This window comes from Callorhinchus milii, unplaced genomic scaffold, assembly GCF_018977255.1.
Source record: "Callorhinchus milii isolate IMCB2004 unplaced genomic scaffold, IMCB_Cmil_1.0 Scaffold3, whole genome shotgun sequence".
In the NCBI taxonomy this organism is placed as follows: Eukaryota; Metazoa; Chordata; class Chondrichthyes; order Chimaeriformes; family Callorhinchidae; genus Callorhinchus; species Callorhinchus milii.
In genome coordinates, this window is record NW_024704744.1 from 36621931 (window position 1) to 36644269 (window position 22339).

The window sequence follows — 22339 nt, forward strand, 5'->3', positions numbered from 1 at the left end:
CACTCTCTGTCGGTACAACGTCCCGGAGACCTTCGGGGTGAGTCTCACGTCTTTTTTTTATTGCAGCTTCAACCAATTCACCCCCAACCCATCACCCCGGGCACCAGCCCCCCCCCCCCGGGCACCAGCCCCCCCCCCCCCCGGCACCAGCCCCCCCCCCGGGCACCAGCCCCCCCCCCCCGGGCACCAGCCCCCCCCCCCGGGCACCAGCCCCCCCCCCGGGCACCAGCCCCCCCCCCGGGCACCAGCCCCCCCCCCCCCGGGCACCAGCCCCCCCCCCCCGGCACCAGCCCCCCCCCCCCGGGCACCAGCCCCCCCCCCCCCCCGGGCACCAGCCCCCCCCCCCCCCCCCCCCCACCCCCCCCCCCCCCCGGGCACCAGCCCCCCCCCCCCGGGCACCAGCCCCCCCCCCGGGCACCAGCCCCCCCCCGGCACCAGCCCCCCCCCCCCGGGCACCAGCCCCCCCCTCCCCCCCGGGCACCAGCCCTCACCCCCCCCCCCCCGGCACCAGCCCCCCCCCCCCCGGGCACCAGCCCCCCCCTCCCCCCCGGGCACCAGCCCCTCACCCCCCCCCCCCGGGCACCAGCCCCTCACCCCCCCCCGGGCACCAGCCCCCCCCCCCCCGGGCACCAGCCCCTCATCCCCCCCCCGGGCACCAGCCCCTCACCCCCCCCCCGGGCACCAGCCCCACACCCCCCCCCCCCCGGGCACCAGCCCCTCACCCCCCCCGGGCACCAGCCCCTCACCCCCCCCCGGGCACCAGCCCCTCACCCCCCCCCCCCCCGGGCACCAGCCCCTCACCCCCCCCCGGGCACCAGCCCCCCCCCCCGGGCACCAACCCCCCCTCCCGGGCAGCAGCCCCTCACCCCCCCCCCCCGGGCAGCAGCCCCTCACCCCGGGCACAAGCCCATTGCCCTGGGCACGAGATAGGGAGGCTGGCACTGTGTGTGTGAGAGGCTGGCACTGTGTGTGTGAGAGGCTGGCACTGAGTGTGTGTGAGAGGCTGGCACTGAGTGTGTGTGAGTGAGTGTGTGTGAGAGGCTGGCACTGAGTGTGTGTGAGAGGCTGGCACTGAGTGTGTGTGAGAGGCTGGCACTGTGTGTGTGAGAGGCTGGCACTGAGTGTGTGTGAGTGAGTGTGTGTGAGTCTGTCAGTGTGTGTGTGTGTGAGAGTGAATGTGTTAGTGTGTGTGTGTGTTAGTGTGTGTTAGTGTGTGTGTGTTAGTGTGTGTGTGTGTTAGTGTGTGTGTGTTAGTGTGAGTGTGTGTGTGTGTGTTAGTGTGTGAGTGTGTGTTAGTGTGTGTGTGTTAGTGTGAGTGTGTGTTAGTGTGTGTGTGTTAGTGTGAGTGTGTGTGTGTGTGTTAGTGTGTGAGTGTGTGTTAGTGTGTGTGTGTGTTGTGTGTGTGTTAGTGTGAGTGTGTGTGTTAGTGTGTGTGTGTTAGTGTGAATGTGTTAGTGTGTGTGTGTGTTAGTGTGTGTGTTAGTGTGAGTGTGTGTGTTAGTGTGTGTGTGAGTGTGTGTTAGTGTGTGTGTGTTTGTGTGAGTGAGTGTGTGTGAGTGTATGTTAGTGTGTTAGTGAGTGTGCGTGTGTTAGGCTGGTGTGATCAGCACCTTGCACACAGGAGGAGAAACTAGTCTGGTGGGCAAAGCCTCAGGCACACAGACACACACAGAGACAGGGACCATAGACACACACAGACACACACACACACACACACAGAGACAGGGACCATAGACACACACAGAGACACACACACAGAGACACAAACACACACACACAGAGACACACACAAAGAGAGATAGACACACAGAGAGACAGACAGGGACAGAGACACTCACACAAGAGAGAGAGGGGACGATCCATGACAGCAGAATGCTCCAGGAGCTGGGCTGTCATTGCTGATGGCAGAGCAGGCCTCTTTGACTGCAATGGCTTTGCTGCTACCATTCAGCCTGTTTACAAGCCAAAAAGACACACCTTCAGCTTCCCCAGAGAGCTGGCAAAACAGCCAGCCTGTCTGCATTTGTACCCAGCTTATTACTGGTGGGTGTGAGAGGATCTGGAGGGGGAGGGTGTGCTGGACAGGGACAGGGCTTGACGTGCAGAACCTACAGCTGTGCACTCTGATGTGTTGAATTGGAGTTTATTTCAAGATCCTGAAGAGATCAGGAATGTTGCTTCGGGCTTTTGACATGGTGACAGGCTGACTGGCCACTGTTACTGGTAATCAATGCATAACTCGAAGATATCAGTGTTGTACAATTTAAAAAACCAGATTCTCTCTCCTCCACCCCCTCCACCACATCCCAGTGTAATGTATATAGTATGTAGTTTGTATTACATATATAGTTTTAGACATGACATGTGCATTCAACTGCCAGGATGGTGGAAGGAGAACTGGATAGAGTTTGGCCTTCTTTAGTCTATCAATTCTTATGATCTTACATAGTAGCTATTTGGAATAAACTGTCAACAAACCATTTAATTCTGTACATTTTTACTGCTTGAAAAATAATTGGAATAAATAAATGGGATTCATCAAGGTTTTGTGGTTAAGTACAGTATAGCTTAAAATGATCAATTGAGGCACTGGTACTGCAATTACAAAGGAGGTATCATCACCGGTGGAAAGGAAATAAGCAGATCTTAATCAAAGATCAATGTTTGGTGAATTAATCTGGGATTGTTTTTGATTCATTTAGGTGATGCAATAATATTTACATCAACAAAATTTACTTGAAATAATAACTCAAAGTGCTTATTGCACAGATGTTGCTCTTGGGATATTAAATATGTTAATTTTAATTTTCAACATCTGATAGGGAAAGTAAACCCCAAATAATAAACTTTGGGGTTCACTTAGTCAGCAGAACATTCATAGAGTCACAAGTTTAAGCTTGCGAAGGAGCTTAAGGCACACAACGGGAAGTATTTTTTCACTCAGTGGTGATCAGCAGCTCAATTAGATTAACAGAAAGGATGATTGAGGTGAGGACACTGGACTTGATTAAGAAACAGTTTATTATGGTAATACTTGCATTTGATCGTCTTATGTCTCAAAGCAGTTCACATGAATTTACTGTAAAGTGTAGTGCTTTGTTGATTTTTAAGTGAACATGACAATCAATTTGCACACATCAGTGTCCCACAGCTAGCCATGAAGTGAATGGCCGTTTTTATCTGAGAAATTGTTGGCTGGGGCACAGGGAGAAACCCCTCAGCTTTTTGAATAATGCAATAACCAGATAAATGGGAACTCAATTTCATGTCTCATCATGTCCAACAATGTAGCTGTTCCCCCACCACTGTATTGGAATCTCAGTCTAGACCCTGAGCTCAAAGTTGATGCTGCAGAGGGAAGACTGTAGGGTTGGCAATGGGAAGGATGGAATAAATATTCTCATCGTAATGTGGCTGGAACATTTTTGAAGCAGAATTGATTTAAAAGGTTAACCGGGAGATTGGTAGATATTTGCATTTGTGCTGGTTCTCTTCCCCCTGAAAAAAACATGAAAAAATACATGATCCAAAAATATTTATTTGCTATTTGAATTGTTATATTTGTAAACCATGAATGCTTATTGTCTGTGTGTGCAAATTAAACTTAAATTGTTATTGTAAACAGCTACAGTACATCGTTGTTACAAAATCTGTGATTGCCAGTCACCCTGAGCATCCCTATTTTTCTGAATCTTCTCACATTCGACCATCCAGATAGGAATGGACCTCCAGCTGTTCTTTTAGGTTGAGGATTGTGCATGATGTTGTATGACTATATAAAAAAAGGAAGGAAACAAACTTTGTATCAAATGCAAGGATTATTATTATAAACTTGCATGTAGTAGAATTGTAAAATGAGAATACATTGGCAGCTATCAAGCAGACAATTCTGTAGCTATTCCTTTTGCTCTAGCGGCAAATGAATGAAAACAAAATACTGTGCTAAATGAATGGTGTGACCTTGGAAAGATTTTAGAAAGACTTTGGTTTAATGTATTTGTTTTATGGGCATTGGGCTTTTGCCAGAATAATGTATAGTTATTGCATTTTACTGACTTTTTGAAGCAAAAGTGTTTTAACTTAGAAAATCTACCGACCAGACCTTTGCAGATTTAATTGCTGATTGATGCTGACTTACCTGATCTCAAATGATCCTGGAAGAGAAAACGGTAGTCAGGATTTGTACTTCAGATTCCTCTTTCCCCTGCTGGAAAGTCCAGCTGTCAATATTGGATGAGATTGTAATTGAACTTGACAGTGATGCCCTCCACAGCGAAGTATAGTGAAAGTAGTCATTGTTGAGACTGGAATGATGGTCACTTTGACCAATGGCCTGGACTGCTGCTAGTGTCTTGGAACCAGACCTCAGAGACATTTGGAGAGAATTTTCAGGAGAGAATAAGAAAATCAACTTTTTGATCAACCCTCCAAATCAACCCTCCAAAAACCTGCTTGGAAAGTCTAAGGATATTGACTATTACTGTGGATCCCTGTTAAAAATATGATGCTTGAGATCTAGATCCATCAAATTCCACCCCGCCTTATAATGAGCTGTGATAGCGGGTTTGACTGCACGTGTGTACAGCTGGCTGGCTGGTTCGCTCCCTGTGTTCCTATGCCAAAAGATAAAAGGGTCACAATGTTACTTGGTGTTTTGTGCACAAGTGCAAAGTGGGAAGTGAAGTTGGCGGTCACAATTTATTTTAGAATGGGAATCTGGAATAGCTGATTTACAAGTGTAAAGATCACCAGCTACATCAATTCCTGCTTTACATCTGCACACCACAGCAGGAAGTGTTATCAGTGGCAACCTTATGCCTTGGATGTCTGCCATTTTAACGTGAAAAGTCAGCCGCGCGCGCACACAATAAATATGGTCCACAGTCCAATCACATTATAAACTGAAATGAAGCATATTATAATGGGGTTGCACTGTATGATTTTGTCAGGATAATTGATATTTAATACTTGTCCATAATATACTTTTGCAGCTGCAATGAAATGATTTATAAAATGCTATGCAGACTGCATATTTTTTCTTTGAAAATTAATTGCACCTTAAAAAGCATGAACAAGATATGACTTTGCATAAATATGAAGATGTTTAACAATGCAATGAGAACATTAATCCTTGTAATACGGGCTCAGTATATGTTAACTTATTTTAAAGCAAAATAACAATTCAGATTTATCGCCAACATGTCAAACCAGAAGACTTCAGGTATTGAAAAAGGCAGGTTGTCCGTAGGTGGTTATATGAACAAATTCTTCACAGCAGAAAGCAATATATTTTCACTGGGATGTAATCGTTGAAAGTATTTCCTGCGTCAAAAACTCTGTTGTACTGTATTGTGCAGATCAACACACATCATATTTACTTGAGTTTTTGTATCAGAATTGTACAACACAACATAACACTATATAATATGTTTCTTTTTGAAATCCACAGTTGATATATGACAGCTTTGCTCAATTCTTAGTTGAACAGAAAGGCTACAACCGGGATCTTCTGACTCTAACTCCTGAGAGCTGGGATTTTTGGTGAGTCCTTGTTGTCCTTTTTGGAATAAACTCAGTAAAATGGAATGTACTTTCAATACCATGGTAAACAAACAGAACCTTTGTTAAATTAAACAAAATGTTTGGAATCAAATACTTTAACTGCTGGCAGTCGTGAGCTTCATTTGCTCTTAAAGTTTTGCCAGTGGATAACGTCTTTTGCTCCAATAATTGGAGACAAGAATATGTTTAGAGACTACAAGCTTTGATCACTTAACAATCGCAAACTCTCAAAGAAGGAAGGGCACAACTCGACATTAACCTATGGTGTAGTGTCATCTCAGTATAAATGTTTCAGATTTAGTAATAACTAATTTGTTAGACCTTGACATGGAGTCTATACATTTTATTTGGAACCAGAGTTTGCTGGTTATTTGGTTGGCACAACTCAGTAAAGTCTAGAAAACCTATATTTACTAAATTGTCAATGCTAGATTTTCTTGATTTAAAATAAGGCTTTCCAAAGAGGTTACCAGGCCCTGTGCAGTAGCTCTAACGAATTTTGCATCCTGTGCTTAAATCGATTTCTCACTGTAAGTGTGGAATGTGACATTCACTAGAATTAGTAAAATCACAATGATTACATTTTAATAGTGCTGGAGTAGATGTAAGGATCATACTTATATAATCCTTGCATTTGATATAGCGCCTTATCACGTCTTTGAGATGTCTCAAAGCACTTCACAGAATATACTGTAAAGTGAATTGACTATGTTTTGTGGGTGAAGCGTGTTGAAACAATACAAACAAATTAATTAGGGAAACTTAATTGGACAGTTTACAATTGAGGAAATGTTCCCAGATGAAGAATTCTTAATTAGTGAAATTTATGATGACAACAACTACTTAACTCCTTCAGTAAACATGGAGCAATACCTTTGTACTTAACATGGGAATGGTCAACATTGAACAGAAAGGGGGAGACATTTAGAGTTGAATGAAGGCATGGTTGGAGAATTGAAGAAAATTACCAGCAATGTTTGAAACTATTTGCTAATAATGTGCTTGAATATCTGTATAATCTTCCAATACCTTCATTAGCAGTGTGTATTTTTATTAGCAGTGTGTATTTTTATTAGTAGTGTGGATTTTTATTAGTATTGTGGATTTTTATTGGTAGCGTGGAGATTTGAAAACTCATTACGTTTATTGAAAGTAGAATCGTAGATGTGTGCCATTCGTTATAACGTTCTTGGTTTATATTTTTTGCTGATAGATTTTGTGCTCAAACAATATGATGCACTATGGAACACTTTTTACACTTGTTAAAACCAGTATGAGCACTCCAAGGAAAGCCATAGAATGAGTTGCAACCATTGTAAAGCTGCATTTACAGTATCTCAGCAATGTGCTTCAGCTCAGCCCCAGAAAAGCACCCTAGACTCAACCAGTGCAAATTTCCATGTCTCACTTTACCTATTCTTGTGTGCTTTTAGAGGGAGGTTGCAAATGTAATGCTATATTGTGTGCTGCTTTATTCATGATAGGCTTGTGGATAACTGAGATCAGATAACTCTCTTCAGTTTAGGACCTTGCAACAACCACAGCTAGATCTTCATCTCAACAATCTAGGTGGATGTGAAGCAAGGATCCAGAGATACAAACTTTGTATGTAAATCAGTATATCAATACAAGATGAGGGATCTTACACTGTTTAGCAGTGATCTATTATGGGGGTTCTTATATTGAAAGTACTGAAAGTGATCTTATGTTACCGGTTTTCCTTAGCAGATGAGAAATATCTGATATATTGTACAATATTGATATGGTACTTCAATGGCATTACCAGGGAATTGCCAGCTAACTAATAATGTGAATGAGAAAGGGCAGGCATCTAGTTAACTCATTACATAATAGGACGTGTTTTCACTAAGCAAATGCAATGCCCATCTAATATTTCCTCTAAATATTTACTACAATATTTATAGATGCACAGTGAAGCAAAAAAGTTGCATCTGTTGATTATTTCTTTTCACAGAAAATAATGACTGGTTAAATTGCTATTATGGTCTCAGGCATATCCACTTCAGTCGATTTTCTCAATCATCAGTATGAGTTTTATATTAGCTAATTCAAGAGAAAATCAGATAGCTATCAGGCAAATCATTAATTGAAAGGAGCAACAGCAAAACCAACTTGCATTTATATGACACCTTTCATGTAAACAAACATATCAAAAGTGAATATGAGAGATATAGTAGAGTAGAATTACTGATTTTTATTATAATAATAATCCTTTTCCATCAAGAGGGCATCTCAAAATGCTTCACAGGATATACTGTAAAGTGGAGTGACTCTTGTGTTTTTGTGGGTGAATGGGGCAGTCTACTTGCACACAGTAATGTCTCACATACAGCCATGAAGTGAATGACTAATTTTATTTTGGGGGAATTTTGGCCAGGATAGTGGAAGAGACTCCTTTCTCTTTCCAGGTAGTGCCATGGGATCTTTAACGTGCACCTGAAGTGGCAGACGGAGCCTCAGCTTAGGATCTCATCCAAAGGAGAGCACCTCCAACGATGCAGCACACCCCAATACTGTATTGGGATGTCATCTTAGATTATATGAGTCCCAATTTTGAATGTGGGTCTTCAACCAAAACCTTCTGACGCACAGGCAGAGTGCTACCTACTGAGCCAGGCTGACACATGTCATTATTTTACAATGGGAATGGGCTTGTTTGGTCCTGTACCCACGTATTTGAAGCTCTCTTTTTAGAACATGTCTCCCAGTTGCTGAGAAGCACAATTTGGTGGCTTCACATACGAGATCAGGTTAGGACTTTTTTCTGTGGTTTCAAACATTAAGTTTAGTAAAGGAAACAAACCTTAGCAATGCCAAGTTATTGTAGTTGAAAAAATAAGCCAAAGGCAGAGAGGAAATGGATATAATATTACACTACTAAAACATAAAACAATTAAAAAAAGAAATGTTATACAACAACAAAATTACATTTATAGAGCGCCTTTCACGTCGGAAGGACGTCCCAAAGCGCTGAACAGTCAGGTGTCGGGGCCCGAGCATGGGGGAGGGGTGGTGTAAGGGTGAGGGAAGGCAGAGAGGTGGGAGGGAGACCAAAGGCACGGTTGAAGAGAAGGGTCTTGAGACCGGCCTTGAAGGAGGCAAGGGAGGAAGCGAGGCAAAGTACTGAAAGTGGGATGGAGTTCCAGAGTGTGGGGGCAGAGAGGCTGAAAGCCCGGTCACCGATGGTAGTGTGGGTCGGGCGGAAGACATGGAGCAGGCCGGAGCCCGCTGAACGGAGGGAGTGAGCAGGTTGGTAGGGAGTCAGCAGGTCAGAGAGGTAGGAGGGGGCAAGGCCATGGATGGCCTTAAAAGTGAGGATGAGGATCTTGAACTCGATCCTCTGGGGGATGGGGAGCCAGTGGAGTCGGGCGAGGGTAGGAGTGATGGGGTCACGGAGCCTGGTGTGTGAGAGTACACAAGCTGCAGAGTTTTGGATGATCTGCAGCTTGTGAAGGGAAGCGTTGGGAAGGCCGATGAGGAGAGAGTTCCCGTAATCGAGCCTTGATGTGATGAATGCGTGGGTGAGGGTTTGGGCAGCCTGAGGGGTGAGGCAGTGGCAGAGTCTGGCAATGTTGCGGAGGTGGTGGTAGGCAGTGCCGGTCATGGCGCAGGTGTGGTGGAGAAAGGACAGTTCAGGTTCAAACAAGATACCCAGGTTCCTGACCGGCTTAGTGAGGTTGAGTGCGCAGCCGTGGATGCTGATGCTGCCAGCGCCTGAGGTGCGGAGGCGCTGGCGTGAGCCAATCAGAAGGGCCTCGGTCTTGCTGACGTTGAGTTGGAGAAAGTTGGCCCTCGTCCAGGACATGATGTCGGACAGGCAGTCGGTCAGGACGCCAATGGTCCTGGAGTTGAAAGTGGAGGCAGAGAGGTAGAGTTGGGTGTCATCCGCACACATGTGGAAATTTACCCCATTAGTATGTAGAGGGTGAAAAGGAGGGACCGAGGACAGAGCCCTGAGGAACACCGCACGAGACGGTGCAGGGGCTGGAGGAGAAGCCATTTGCCTCCCCGAAGTGCAGGCGGTGTGAAAGGTAGGACCTGAACCAGACAGAACCTTGAACTTTTTAGAAAGAAAAAATTCTTTCTCTGTAGAAAAAATTCAGCGAAACTATGTTTGATAAATTAAACACAGAGTGATGAGATTGGAAAGTAGAATAAACAGTGAGATATATAAAAAATTAAGATATAAAAGATGTACAAAAAGCATGATCCATGAGAGGGATTTGGGTTTCCTGTGGGTTTGATTGTTGAACTCATTAGCATAGCGTTTAGTATGAGTAAAGAAAATAGGTATCCAACAGGAGTTGAGCTTTATTTAACTAAATGGATAGAGCACAAGTTAAACACACTACTGCCGTGCTTGTTTAAAGCACTGGTTCGACCACCAGTGGTTCGACTCACCACCACCACTCATGCACACACTTGGAATACTGTACAATTTGGGTCACCGTAGTCCAATAAATGCAATTTAAAATTCAGGGCATGGAGAAGATTAAGTAAAGGACAAATGAATTAATAATAAATTAAAAACACAACCTTTTGACTCAGAGGCGAGCGTGCTACCAACTCAGCCAGGCTGACACTGTATTAACATTGCTTGTCCAGAGAGATGTCTTGGAGGGGCAAATGTTGTCGAGAATCCGTGATATTGCAGATTTATACCTGCACAACATTGGGAGTACTGGTTGCCACTATGAGTCATGTGTATTTTCTTGTGCCATATGTATCTTTGAAAGAGATACAAAACTTTGAGTAATTTGTGCAACCACGACTTTACCAGGAAACAATCTGTTGAGGTTTATTTGTGTAAACAATTTGATGTGCTTTTTGTATGCATGTTCCAACAAATCATAAATGAGTCTTTAATCCGAGGTCCCATCTGACTTTTCAGATGTATGTAAAAGATCCCGTGGCACAATTTGAAAAGAGAAAGGAGTTTCTCCTGATATGCTGGCCAACAGTCTCCCAAATAAAATTTGTCATTCACTTCATGTCTGTTTATGGGACATTGTTGTATGAAAATTAGCTGTTGCGTTTGCCTATAAATACTCACTCGCTACATTTCACAGAAAATCCTGTTAATGTCTTGATGATGCGATAAGGCGATATATCAAATGCAAGTATAATTATTAATAATCTCATCACTGAACTCGATTTTACACTTGCTTTTTTTCCAGTCTTAACTCTTGTTCTTTTGGTAGTTTTAAAGGCTTGATTTTCGACTTCGAAGATGGAAATTTGCTGAAACTGGGTGAAGATGGGACAGTTCTGAGGTAGTGATTTTAATTTGTCATTTAAACAATAATGGCTTAAGGTCAAGTTTAATAGAATTTATACTTGGATTGTAAAACAAGGATTACGAGATCCTTGTAGCCCATGTAGGAATCATTTGAGGTTGAATATGAAATCCTAGGAATTTGAGTTTGTTTAAACATAGGCATATTGTGGATAAAATAGAAAAATGGTAACCAGAGAAGTGATTGATCAGAAAGTCTATTTAAGATTTGGGTTGCATCTGTAACATTTGTGACCATTAAAACTATGACCATATGTAGTCCAACTGAGCCATGATTGTTGTGGCCTCAAACATTTTGAGCAATTTATTGCTGTGCCATTTTATCCTTAATCTTTATACATATAAATCGATATTGATATTCCCAGCGCATATGATAGTATCGAATTACAGCAGAATTTAATTTTAATTATTTTACCTGAGTAAAAAGAAATGGATTTTCCATGTTTGATTCTTCCATTAGGGCCAGTCATGGCACTAAATGTTTGACAGTAGAACAAATAATAGAAAGCTATGGAAAGAAGAGGAAATGGAAGCACTTCAAAACTATCAATGGGACATTTGCACGTTCAGGTATGTAACACATGACTTTGCATATTGAAAGCATTAAAACTTACATTAGAGTACATTAGAATACGTGAGAATATACAGCACAGAAACAGGCCATTCAGCTCAACTGGTTTATGCTGGTGTTTATACTCCACATGAGCCTCCTCCTGCCCTTCCTCAACTAAACCTTCAAGCATAACTTTCTATTTCTTTCTCCTCATGTACCTATCTAACTTTCCCTTAAATACATCTATGCCATTTGCCTCAACAACTCCTTGTGGTAGCATGTTCCACATTCCCACTACTCTCTGTGAAGTAATTTCTCCTGATTTCCCTATTTGATCTATTTGTGACTATATTGATGGCCCCGGGTTTTGTTCTCCCCACAAGTGGAAACATCTTCCTTATGTCTACCCTATCAAAACCTTTCATAATTTTAAAGACTTCTATCAGGTCACCCCTTACCCTCCTCTTTTCAAGAGAAAAGAGTCCAAGCATGTTCAGCCTTTCCTGATGGGTATAACCTCTGAGTTCTGGGATCATCCTTGTGAATCTCCTTTGCACTCTCTCCAGTGCCTTTACATCCCTTCAATAATGTGGGGACCAGATCTGTACACAGTATTCTAAGTGTGGTCTAACCAAGGTTCTGTAGCAGTTTACCATTACTGTCCTGCTTTTCATTTCTATCCCTCTAGAAATGAACCCCAATGCCTGGTTTGCCTTTTTTATGGCCTTATTAACCCGTGTTGCTACTTTTAGTGAATTGCTTATGTGTGAGTGAATTATGTATGTGTATTACCATTTTTAGATTTATTCTATTTCTGTGAGAGTTCCTAAAAATGTAAAATGGTTGGGAAATATTTTGGTGATAATAATTGCCAAACATTGCCTACCCAATGATTTAATGGCATGTTATTGAATATTATCCTTTTTTTAAAAAAGGTAAATCACTGGTTGTAGCAATGAGATACAAAACCTAAACAGTTTACAAATTGTAGAATCATAGAATCCTACAACACAGAAGCTGGTCATTTGGCCAACTGTGCCTGTGCCAGTTAATTGAAAGAGTTGTCCAATTGTCTCACTTCCCCATAGCATTGCAATTTTTTCTTTTCAATATATATCCAATTTCCTTGCATACTATTGCCTCCAATTGAATACTATTATTTATTAGCTTTGTTAGAAATGTATTAATCTTTTAACAGTGAATCTGAGCTCCAGGATGCTGCTGTGTGAAGGTTGCTATATAACTGCAAGCTACTGCTGCTGTTGTTCTGACTGAATTCTCTCTCTCTTATCAGGGAAGTATCATTTCTATGACAATTATTTTGACCTTCCAGGAGCCCTTCTATCTGCTCGGATAGTGGATCTTTTAGATCAGGTGAGACAATATGACTGGCTTCCTTCATTGCAGATTTATATATGTTATCGTACATTCCTTTTCACACATTTTTCTCTTGGGATAGGAGAGAATGTTAGTTTCACTTTACGTAAAAGTATACTATAATGTCCCCTCTCTTCCATAGAAAATCTACTGTAAATTAAGAATATAAAAGACCAGAAAAATATCAAACTTGTGCTCCCTTGTTGTAGAAATTGTAGTCATGACAAGCATTTGATTTGTTCAATTTACCTTATTCCATAAAAACTTGAATCTTCAATAAGATCTCCCCTGAGCTATCTTTTCTTACTTGCAAATGTTTCGGGTTTCCATAGTATCTCATTATAGCTTATTTTCCAAATCTTAGCAATAGAAAGTAGTACTGCATTGTTCCAAATATAACGGATCCACAATATTAAGGTAATTCCTAATTTTCAGTTATATTTGAGGAAAAATGTAGTGTGGTAAACATAAAACAGTCCAAAATTTGTTTTGTATACATTTAGAACATTAAAATTACCCTAATAAAAGTGATAGCATGTTTTCCAAATTTTAAAACACTGGCAATTTAATGAAAAAAAATAATAATCCTTGCATTTGCTATAGCGCCTTATATCTTTAAGGTGTCTCAAAGCACTTCACAGAATATACTGTAAAGTGAATTGACTATATTTTGTGGGTGAAATGCGTCAGTCAATTGCACACAGCAGTGTCCCACAAACAGTCATGGATTGAAATAACACTCATTCACTAATTACTACCAATCTTTCCATTTACCTACGTAATGCAGAAATCACACCCCTAATAAACATGGATAGCGTGTTTGTAAATTCTCAATTATCACACATCACCACAACTGGATTTGTTTATCAGTGTTTTGCAGCTTCTTACTGATAAGGGGAGTGGCAATTTTTAAGCTGGGATTTAGGAAACAAAAACTTGCTTTACATGAACAACAGTGAGGTGTTTCTGCAGTGCAGAATACCCTGATTCTTTGGATTCATATCATTGTATTTAGACCTTTGTCAAAGAGGGATTGATTGAGGTCTGTGGTATTTAATGAACAGCATTAAACTGAAGTTTAATTTTGAAAAATAATAAAATGAGGTCCTAAGATAATGTACAAGTAACTTGGTAATATTTTCTGCAGATTCAGTATCATTACTTCACAATCCTGAAACCTTCCGCATGTTGTTCATTAGTTTCTAGTAATTAACAGTTAAGAGTACAAACTTATTTATTTATCACAGGATCTGGTTACTCCTGCTGCGGCTATTTCCCTTGAACCAGAGGTGGCTTTTGACCAAGTGAAACAGGTATGTGTTTTAATCTAGGATCATATGTACTCATATGTACAGAGTCCTTGGTGGTGCCTGTTTTTACTCAGTGGAGATTTGTATCATTTCTAGCTGTTTGAGGTTAGGACAATTCGGTTGAATTAAGTTTTGACCACTAAATTTACTCAAGATTACTCTGGCAAGGAATAATTGGTGTGTGTTTATCATAAATGTACTAAGAAACGTATTGTTTTTCTGAACGGACAACTGCGTTCTCCTAACATCGACCAATCCAATCCCCTTTCTCTTACTTCAGAAAGTTTCAAACTTTAAAGGGACGTGTTGTTATGATCAGTCTCTGGCACAAAAGTTAATACAAGCCTGGTTCAAATCTGCTGCTAATTTCCTGTAAGATATTTATAAATCATAAAAGTATAGCATTTCTGAAATAATTGTTTAAAGAAATTGTGGAAGTTCATATTTATTTTTAACAGTTGGTGTATTCTTCTTTATGAAACTGACTGAAAAACTCAGCAAAGTTTGAACCATTCTGCATATGATTTAACATCACCTTTTATGCTCACTTTTTTTAGTTTTGTTGACTCCTCAATGTTAAATTTGGTTGGGATGTACAAGGCGATGAATGGTTTCATTCACATTGAGGTCCTAAAGCCAATCTCAGCACAAAGGAGAGTCCTGCAAATTATTGTTATAGCTTCAGAAAAATCTTTAAATTATATCAACAGACAATATATTATTTAATTTAAATTGACGTAAAGTACAATAAAGTGCTCTGCAAGTAAAGTGATGTCAGTGTATTAACTTTAAAAGTAACAGTCATATCTGTATTTAAAAGCCTTCTGAAAATCTATCTTTTCATCTATTCCAACAATCGGGACCCCTCTCCACCTGCTTGGTGTCTGGTACAGTCTGTATAAAGTGCTTGGAGATAATTCGCCATGTGAAAGATGCTATATAAATGCAAGGTGGTGTTGCTGGTGTGTTTCATTCATTATCCTTTCCACCATTGTAACTTTCAGGCAAATTCTAATAGTTATATAATACTCAAAATGTTCTATGCGTAGGACTAAAGCCTATATTTCTTACATACCATTTTAGCCTTATCAAACCTCCTTTGTTATAAACTGCATCAATAGCTTGAGTAATTACATTTTTACACATCTTTCAACAAAGAAGGTTTGATAAGGCTAAAAATGTATTTTTAAAAAAAGACTGAATATTTGGGTCATTGGGGAAGACAAGTTTGCAGGGCTATGGGGAGAGAGCGGGGGAGTGGGATTGATTTGGATCGCTCTTTTCAAAGAGCCGGCACAGACACGATAGGCCGAATAGCCTATAGCTATTTGAACAATTCAGAACAAATGAATTCATTTTTAAATGAATGATTTTGGAAACTAAGGAGAAACAACATTTTCAACAGTAAATCTTACAATCTTGTCTTCCGCACTGTTCCCTTTGTCTTTTTTAACCCCTAAAATCCTTCTGCTTGTAGTAATAATAATTTTGATAACTGTTCTGACTAAAATTGGTTTGTAGTTTTGAATCTTAGAAATGGCAATTGAAATGGTAAGATTAAGGTATTTGAATCATTCCTTTTGTTTACAGCAAGAAACTACAAAGAAATATGAATTCTGGAAAGATGTAATTTCTTCCATTGAGTACAATTACAAAGCTTCTGCCTTCAAAGGTAAGTCAATCAGTGCACATGGTTGTATGTAACAGTATAAATAAAATGCATATACTTGTAGGAGTTTGTGAAACTGCTTTTTGACAATGAACTTTTGTAAAAGATTGTGAATCTGAAATATTCATCTTAAAGCACTACCAAGTTGGTATACAACACTTGGGAGACCACTTGGTGCTGTTTTGGACAGTATTCTCTTTTGGACCGTTTACTCCATCCTTTGCAAAAAAAAGGACATTATCAAAGTTTATTTACCAGCAGAATCCTTTGTTAAGTGTTTTCAACGACATGGTGCTCTGGTGTTGGTACATTCAGCTTGTGATGTTGCCGTTCCCCACTTGAATTCAATGTTTAATTTAATCACTAATGGTCCTGCACATTTTCTCTCATGGTGGTTAATAGAAAGAATAAACTGGTCAGGACAACTATTCTTGCAGTCGAATCTCAGTTTGGTGTTGTCTCTTTTTATAAGCGAAACCTACGTGCAGCTTTTTAATGTCATGAAGTCAAACGTTGTGGTTGAACCTATTGTGATATCGAAAATATTTCAATTTTATCAGCAGTGAATTCTAAATAATGGTTGTTGTTTATCAGATCATGGAGCAGATGATTCAGGAATGATTGAATCCTCCATATTCTTTTCTGGACATAATGGACTGTATGTGATCTACTTTGTCAAAATTGAGGATAAATTCAATTATTGAATTCAACTTTTCATCTTATCCCAGTCGTTCACCCTTTTCACAATTTTAGAAGGCAGTGAATAAGTTAATTGCAACTCAAATAAAATTATTTTATCGCTAACTACTTTGTGTCATTTAACTTAATTCTGACACTTGTTCAAGAGGAATGATCCGAGTGCACATACTTATCTACAAGCCAGCAAGCCATGCAATGGCAGCCATTTTGCCCCATTACACTTATGCAATAGAATCCCATTACAAATCACCCCTTTATAACACTGGTTAGTTCATAAGGTGGGAACCCTATTGGCTTGAGTGTGCGGGCTGGCTGGCCTCCCTTGAGCTAATAATGGCTGACTTCCGGGTCATCAAATTGTTGCTGATGTCACTTTCTGTGTTGGAAAATCAGCTATTTTTAGTGTGGGGTATCTAGCCAACTAACTGACCAATGATTGCAGATGTATATAAGACCGATTGAGATTTTACGGATCGCAATTACTGCCTTGGAACTGGATGCTACTGTGTACATCGCGACTATCTCCATCTTTACATCTGTTTCTGCAGTCTGTCTATCTTTGATTTCTCTTTGCTGCCTATCAAACAACAGAAACCAGAAACAGTCAGTTAAATGTTAATTACTATAATTATGCGTTCAAATATTGGCACAAATAATTAGTCACACATTAAATAATTTGTTTTCAAATGTGATTTCCCTTAATTTTCTAAACCATGCATGCGTGAAGTGACAGATGTGAACTCAACTCACTCAAAACCTGTGCATGCAGAGATTTCAACTTCTCAGTGGCCATCTTTTACCATGTGATGGACGAGGGCAGACAGTATTGTAAATTAAATTATACCTGGAAATTATTATTGTTCTATCGCTGCTATTGTTACATTAGTTTCCGCACACATATATATTATATATATACAGTTTCAGAGCTGATAGTATTAAACAAGCCTCTTGGAGAAGACTATAAGACTGAAAATATCTTTATTTTTAAAAAAGTAAGCTTTAAAAAAATAGATTCATCAGAGATTGCTATTGGAAAACCATGCTTAGATTTCATCACCACAAACCGCACATGAATTTAACTCAATTTTGTCAACTACTGTTTTTTTAAAAAAAAACTGGGTCGAGTTTCATTTATAATAATAATAATAATCCTTGCATTTGATATAGCGCTTTTCACGTCGGGAGGACGTCCCAAGCGCTTCACAGAACACACTGCAAGGTGAACTGACTGTACATTTGTGGGCGAACGCGGCAGCCAATTGCGCATAGCAATGTCCCACAAACAGTCGTAGATTGAAAATGACCAATTTACCATTGTTTTTGGCCTTAGAGGGACCATTATTAGGCGTGTGGAGCAAGGAAACCCGCCCAAGGTTTCGCCCTGCCTGAAATTGAACTCAGGTCTCGCCTGCAAAGCGAGTGCTCTAACCACTGAGCTATAGGACTCCACATTTCTGTTGTAGTAGTTCCAGTCTTACACAGGTCATCACATTTTTGCGCTTTGCTGGCCGTCTCCTGTCTCTGTTGCGTGGCCTTTCTTAATAATTTTTTAATTTTAATTTTAATTTAATTTAATTTTAATTATTCTTAATCTGTCTCCATTACTAATCTTGGTCTGTAAATTGAGCGTAATTGGTGATCTACAAATTAAAATAGTAATACTTCTAATAATGTGAAATAATAATAATAATATCGGGATGTCCTCCTGATGTGAAAGGTGCTATATGAATGCAATTTGTTTTTATTGTGTTCAATGACCAATTGAAGCACCAACATTTTTGCAGATCAATGTGGTCTATTTTGAGTATTAATTTTGAAAAAGATGGTTGCATAATTTAAAAGGCATAGTCTGTGTACTAAATCAAGGCACACGTTTCTCGTTTAATGAACAATGTTCAGAAATTTCATCTGAGATATATTTGTATGTTATTTGCATGTTTGTACAGTAGTTAAAATCCAACATAGTGGTTTTGGTGTTTTGTGGTGATCACTCTTTATTCACTGTGATGTGTGCAGCAGCACTATAAGAACATAAGACCATAAGAATTAGGAGCAGGAGTAGGCCATTCGGCCTCTCGAGCCTGCCCCGCCATTCAATAAGATCACGGTTGATCTTCAGACTTAACTCTAATTACCTGTCCTATCCACATATCCCTTTATCCCTCTATTTTTAAAAAATCTATCAGTCTCAGCCTTGAAGATGTTCAAGGACTGAGCATCTAAGTCTTCTGGGGTAGTGAATTCCATAAATTCCATAAATTCACTACACTCTGAGTGAAGAAATGTTTCCTCAACTCTGTTCTAAAAAGCTGACCCTTTAAGAATCTTACATGTTTCAATGCGATCTCTCCTAATTCTTCTGTACTCTAGAGAATACAGCCCTAGTTTATTCAGCCTATCCTCATAGGTCAGTCCCCTCATTCCAGGAACTAACCGAGTGAATCTATGCTGCACCCCCTCTAGGGCAAGTATGTCCCTTTTTAAATAAAGAGACAAAACTGCACGCAATACTCTGGGTGCGGTCTCATCAAGGCCCTATACAGTTGCAGCAAGACTTCCCTACTCTGATATTCTAAGCCTTTTGCAATGAACGCTAACATGCCGTTCGCCTTCTTAGTTGCTTGCTGCACCTGCAAACTAACATTTTGAGACTGGTGTACAAGGACACCCAAATCCCTCTGAACACTTAACACTATCTAATCTCGCCCCCTCTAGAAAATAATCTGTTTTTCTATTTTTTCTACCTAGGTGAATAACTTCACACTTCCCCACATTAAATTCCATCTGCCACCTACTCGCCCACTCCCCTAGCCTATCTATATCCCATTGCAATCTTTTTGCATCATCCTCAGAGCTTACTCTCCCAACTAGTTTAGTGTCATCCGCGAATTTAGATACGTTATATTCAATGTCCTCATTGATGTAAATTGTAAATAGCTGAGGCCCAAGCACTGATCCTTGTGGCACTCCACTAGTCAATACTCCAGCCATTTGCCATCTTGGTTTGTTACTGTTGAATGTGTAACATTTGCCATGGCGCAAAAGATGCCATGGTTAAACGTATTTGCTTATTCATGGTTAGAAATGTGAGCAGATCAATTCTATAAAACCTAATGCATTCATTACAGTGTAGGTCTGGTTGTGTTGGTAAATATTAATGCCAGATTGAGAGCAATGAAGTGGAGTTAGGTGGGTTATGAAATGGTTAGTGGAATGTTTGACAAATATTTACATAATTGATCTCTGGATTTCTTGTGTTGAAGCTACCAAGAAAGGGTCTTGTTGCATTCTGTTGGAGTCCGAGTCCGTTATAACATGCTTCTTTTTAGTGTGGATTTGGTTCTTGCACAGTTGTGATGTGGACCTCATTCACTGCCCATTAGTGCAGCTGCCCTGTTTGTCTCTTGCGCACTGGCTACTTCTTGCATTAAAATGATTGACTTCCAGGTCAATAGGTCTCTGTGTTATAACAAGCCTACTGTATATTACTGCTTGACTCCATGAACCATAGTCAAGTGCTTATGATTTAAGCATAATATTTAATTCTCTGTCAATAACTTGATTTATTTTTTCTAGAATTGCATTTTCACTGCTCAGTACATTGCAATGTCTTTGTAGTAAATGTCATCCAAAAATTCGAAGTACAGAATGTAAATAACATTTGTATTATGAAATAGATGTGTTGCTGTATGTGTTTGCAGTTTGACTGTAATTGCAGTGTAAAAAAAATCAGTTAAATATCTGGTTGAAAGATGAATTTGCTCATGAACCTTATAATTGCATAAAAGGTTTCAAGTCTCTAAGGTTTCAAGAACAGTTATAAAATCAATTGTTGACCTCAGTATATTATCTAAACTGACAAAAAAACAGTAATATTAAAGTGGTTGATCTGTGTCTAATGTGTCACCGGAGATGTTGTAAGTGAGGCAAAAAAATAATCCCAACTTTCGAATTGTCAGGTCACTGCTCACATCACTTCTTTCATGTTAATATCACTTTCTTCCTGAAGTGACGTCAGCGGCATTCCCTGTGTATATGACATCTCTGTACCAATGCAGAAGGCAGGAAGTAAGCAGGGATTTCTTCTCATAATGGAGATCCTTGTCTTCACTTTTAAAGTCCTCCATGGTCTTGCCACACCTTATCTATCTCAGTGACCGGATAAACCCTTGTCAACCTGCCCACTCTCTCTGCTTGGGCGGGCACTGCCTGCTTCATGACATTGCCCTACCCGCTCCACCATCGGCGATAGGGCCTTCCGTCTTTCTGATCCCACCCTTTGGAACACATCCTGGAGTCCCTTTGCCTCACCCCTTCTCTCACTGCCTTCAAGGTCTGAATAGAGACCATCCTCTTTGACTGTGCCTTTGGTCATCTTCCCACCACCAACCCCTTGCCTTCCACTCCTCTTCATTTGAACCCCCAGCTCTTGTCAAACCCTTGACTGTCTAGTGTCTTGGGACGTCATCCCGACATGGAAGGTGCTATATAAATGCATTGTGTCATTGTTGTTATATCAGAGATTTGGGACAAATAATTAAGAGAATTTGTCCTGCTCTCCCTCCGAAACTTAAGTATGTAAAAACGAAATTGAAATTATTGTATGTAACAGTGGGTAATGATGGAATGACTTTGTGGTGCAATACATTTGATGTGTCTTGGTACTGTGCTTTGTTAATTAGCAGTTTTCAGTATAACTGGCATTTTTAAGATATACTTTTGGGAAGTGGAATGGCTACACTTAATTTTTCTCATGGTAACATTGGGTGTATTGATTGCTGTTTTGGAAATTTAATTTATGTTTCTGATGCATAAAATTCAGCAAAGGGGGTTGGGGGCGTGGGTGAGTCCTTTTTAAATAAAGATAATTGCTTGATGTATTGAGATAATGTTTTTAAAAATAATATTGTATTCAGAAACATTTGGTTGGTGTATAATTTCATTTACTGCAGGTTGAAGAAACCTTTTGACATTAAATGTGCCGCATATTTTGGTTAAAAACATACTGAAATGATCTCTAAAATTGAGCAGTTTTTATTGCATTATATAATGGATGCTAATAGAATAGAAAAACAGTATGAAATATGCACCAAATGTTTTTGTGTACAGTAATTGTACATGGTTAAAAACTAGACGATTTTGTTTCAAGAACATTTATTCAGTCTGATGGACGTAACAGAATAACCATTTTTCGTCTCAGAAATACATGTAATTTCTTGTAAAATATACAGCGCAGCTAAATTTACCATTGACATTTACTGTTTTCGGACAATTTATTTTCTTTTATCAATGAAAATATAACCTAATAAAAATTTGGATCAGAGCATCCATTCACAAATGCACCTTTTTCAAAGTGATGTGTTTTTATGATCCACTGATTAAAAACCCTGAAAAAGATGACTGACTATGATCAGAAGAATACAAGCCGTTCGAATCATCTGAGGGTAACTTCAGATACACTTGATCATTTTCCTCCAGATGTAATATAACACTTCCTGAAGCCTGATCAGCAAATCCCTTTGCATAGTCATCATAGGTGTAGATTATAGGTTCATCATTTTTGAACAACCCAACCCAAAGATTTGCTCCCTTGACTTTCAAATAATAAATAAATTGGTAGATGCCTGATATTTCACACGTGAAAATTCCACTTGATTCATCATAGTTATTGTTTTGATTGGTCACTATAATGTCAAAGACTATTGGTTGCCTTGCTGGTGGGTATGGACGAGAAAGTAGGGCTGTAAATGCTGGAATAGGACCCAGCAATGTCGCTGGCTCTCCTGGCTTCATGTACCCATTGTATCCATATTTGTTTGGCTGCACAATCATTTCTCCTGGTGGTCCTGGTG

The 22339-nt window shown here is 40.1% G+C and overlaps 1 protein-coding gene across 1 annotated transcript in view; it reads left to right on the forward strand.

Moving 5' to 3' along the window:
- The window catches only part of nt5dc1 (5'-nucleotidase domain containing 1), a 265220-nt gene that overhangs the window by 87 nt on the left and 242794 nt on the right, over window positions 1–22339 (forward strand). The window contains exons 1-7 of the mRNA XM_042332983.1: window positions 1–37; window positions 5450–5541; window positions 10785–10856; window positions 11340–11449; window positions 12727–12806; window positions 14057–14122; window positions 15710–15791. The exon at window positions 1–37 is cut by the window's left edge and continues 87 nt beyond it. Coding sequence (XP_042188917.1) covers window positions 1–37; window positions 5450–5541; window positions 10785–10856; window positions 11340–11449; window positions 12727–12806; window positions 14057–14122; window positions 15710–15791 — 539 coding nt within the window. The remainder of the gene's footprint in view (window positions 38–5449; window positions 5542–10784; window positions 10857–11339; window positions 11450–12726; window positions 12807–14056; window positions 14123–15709; window positions 15792–22339) is intronic.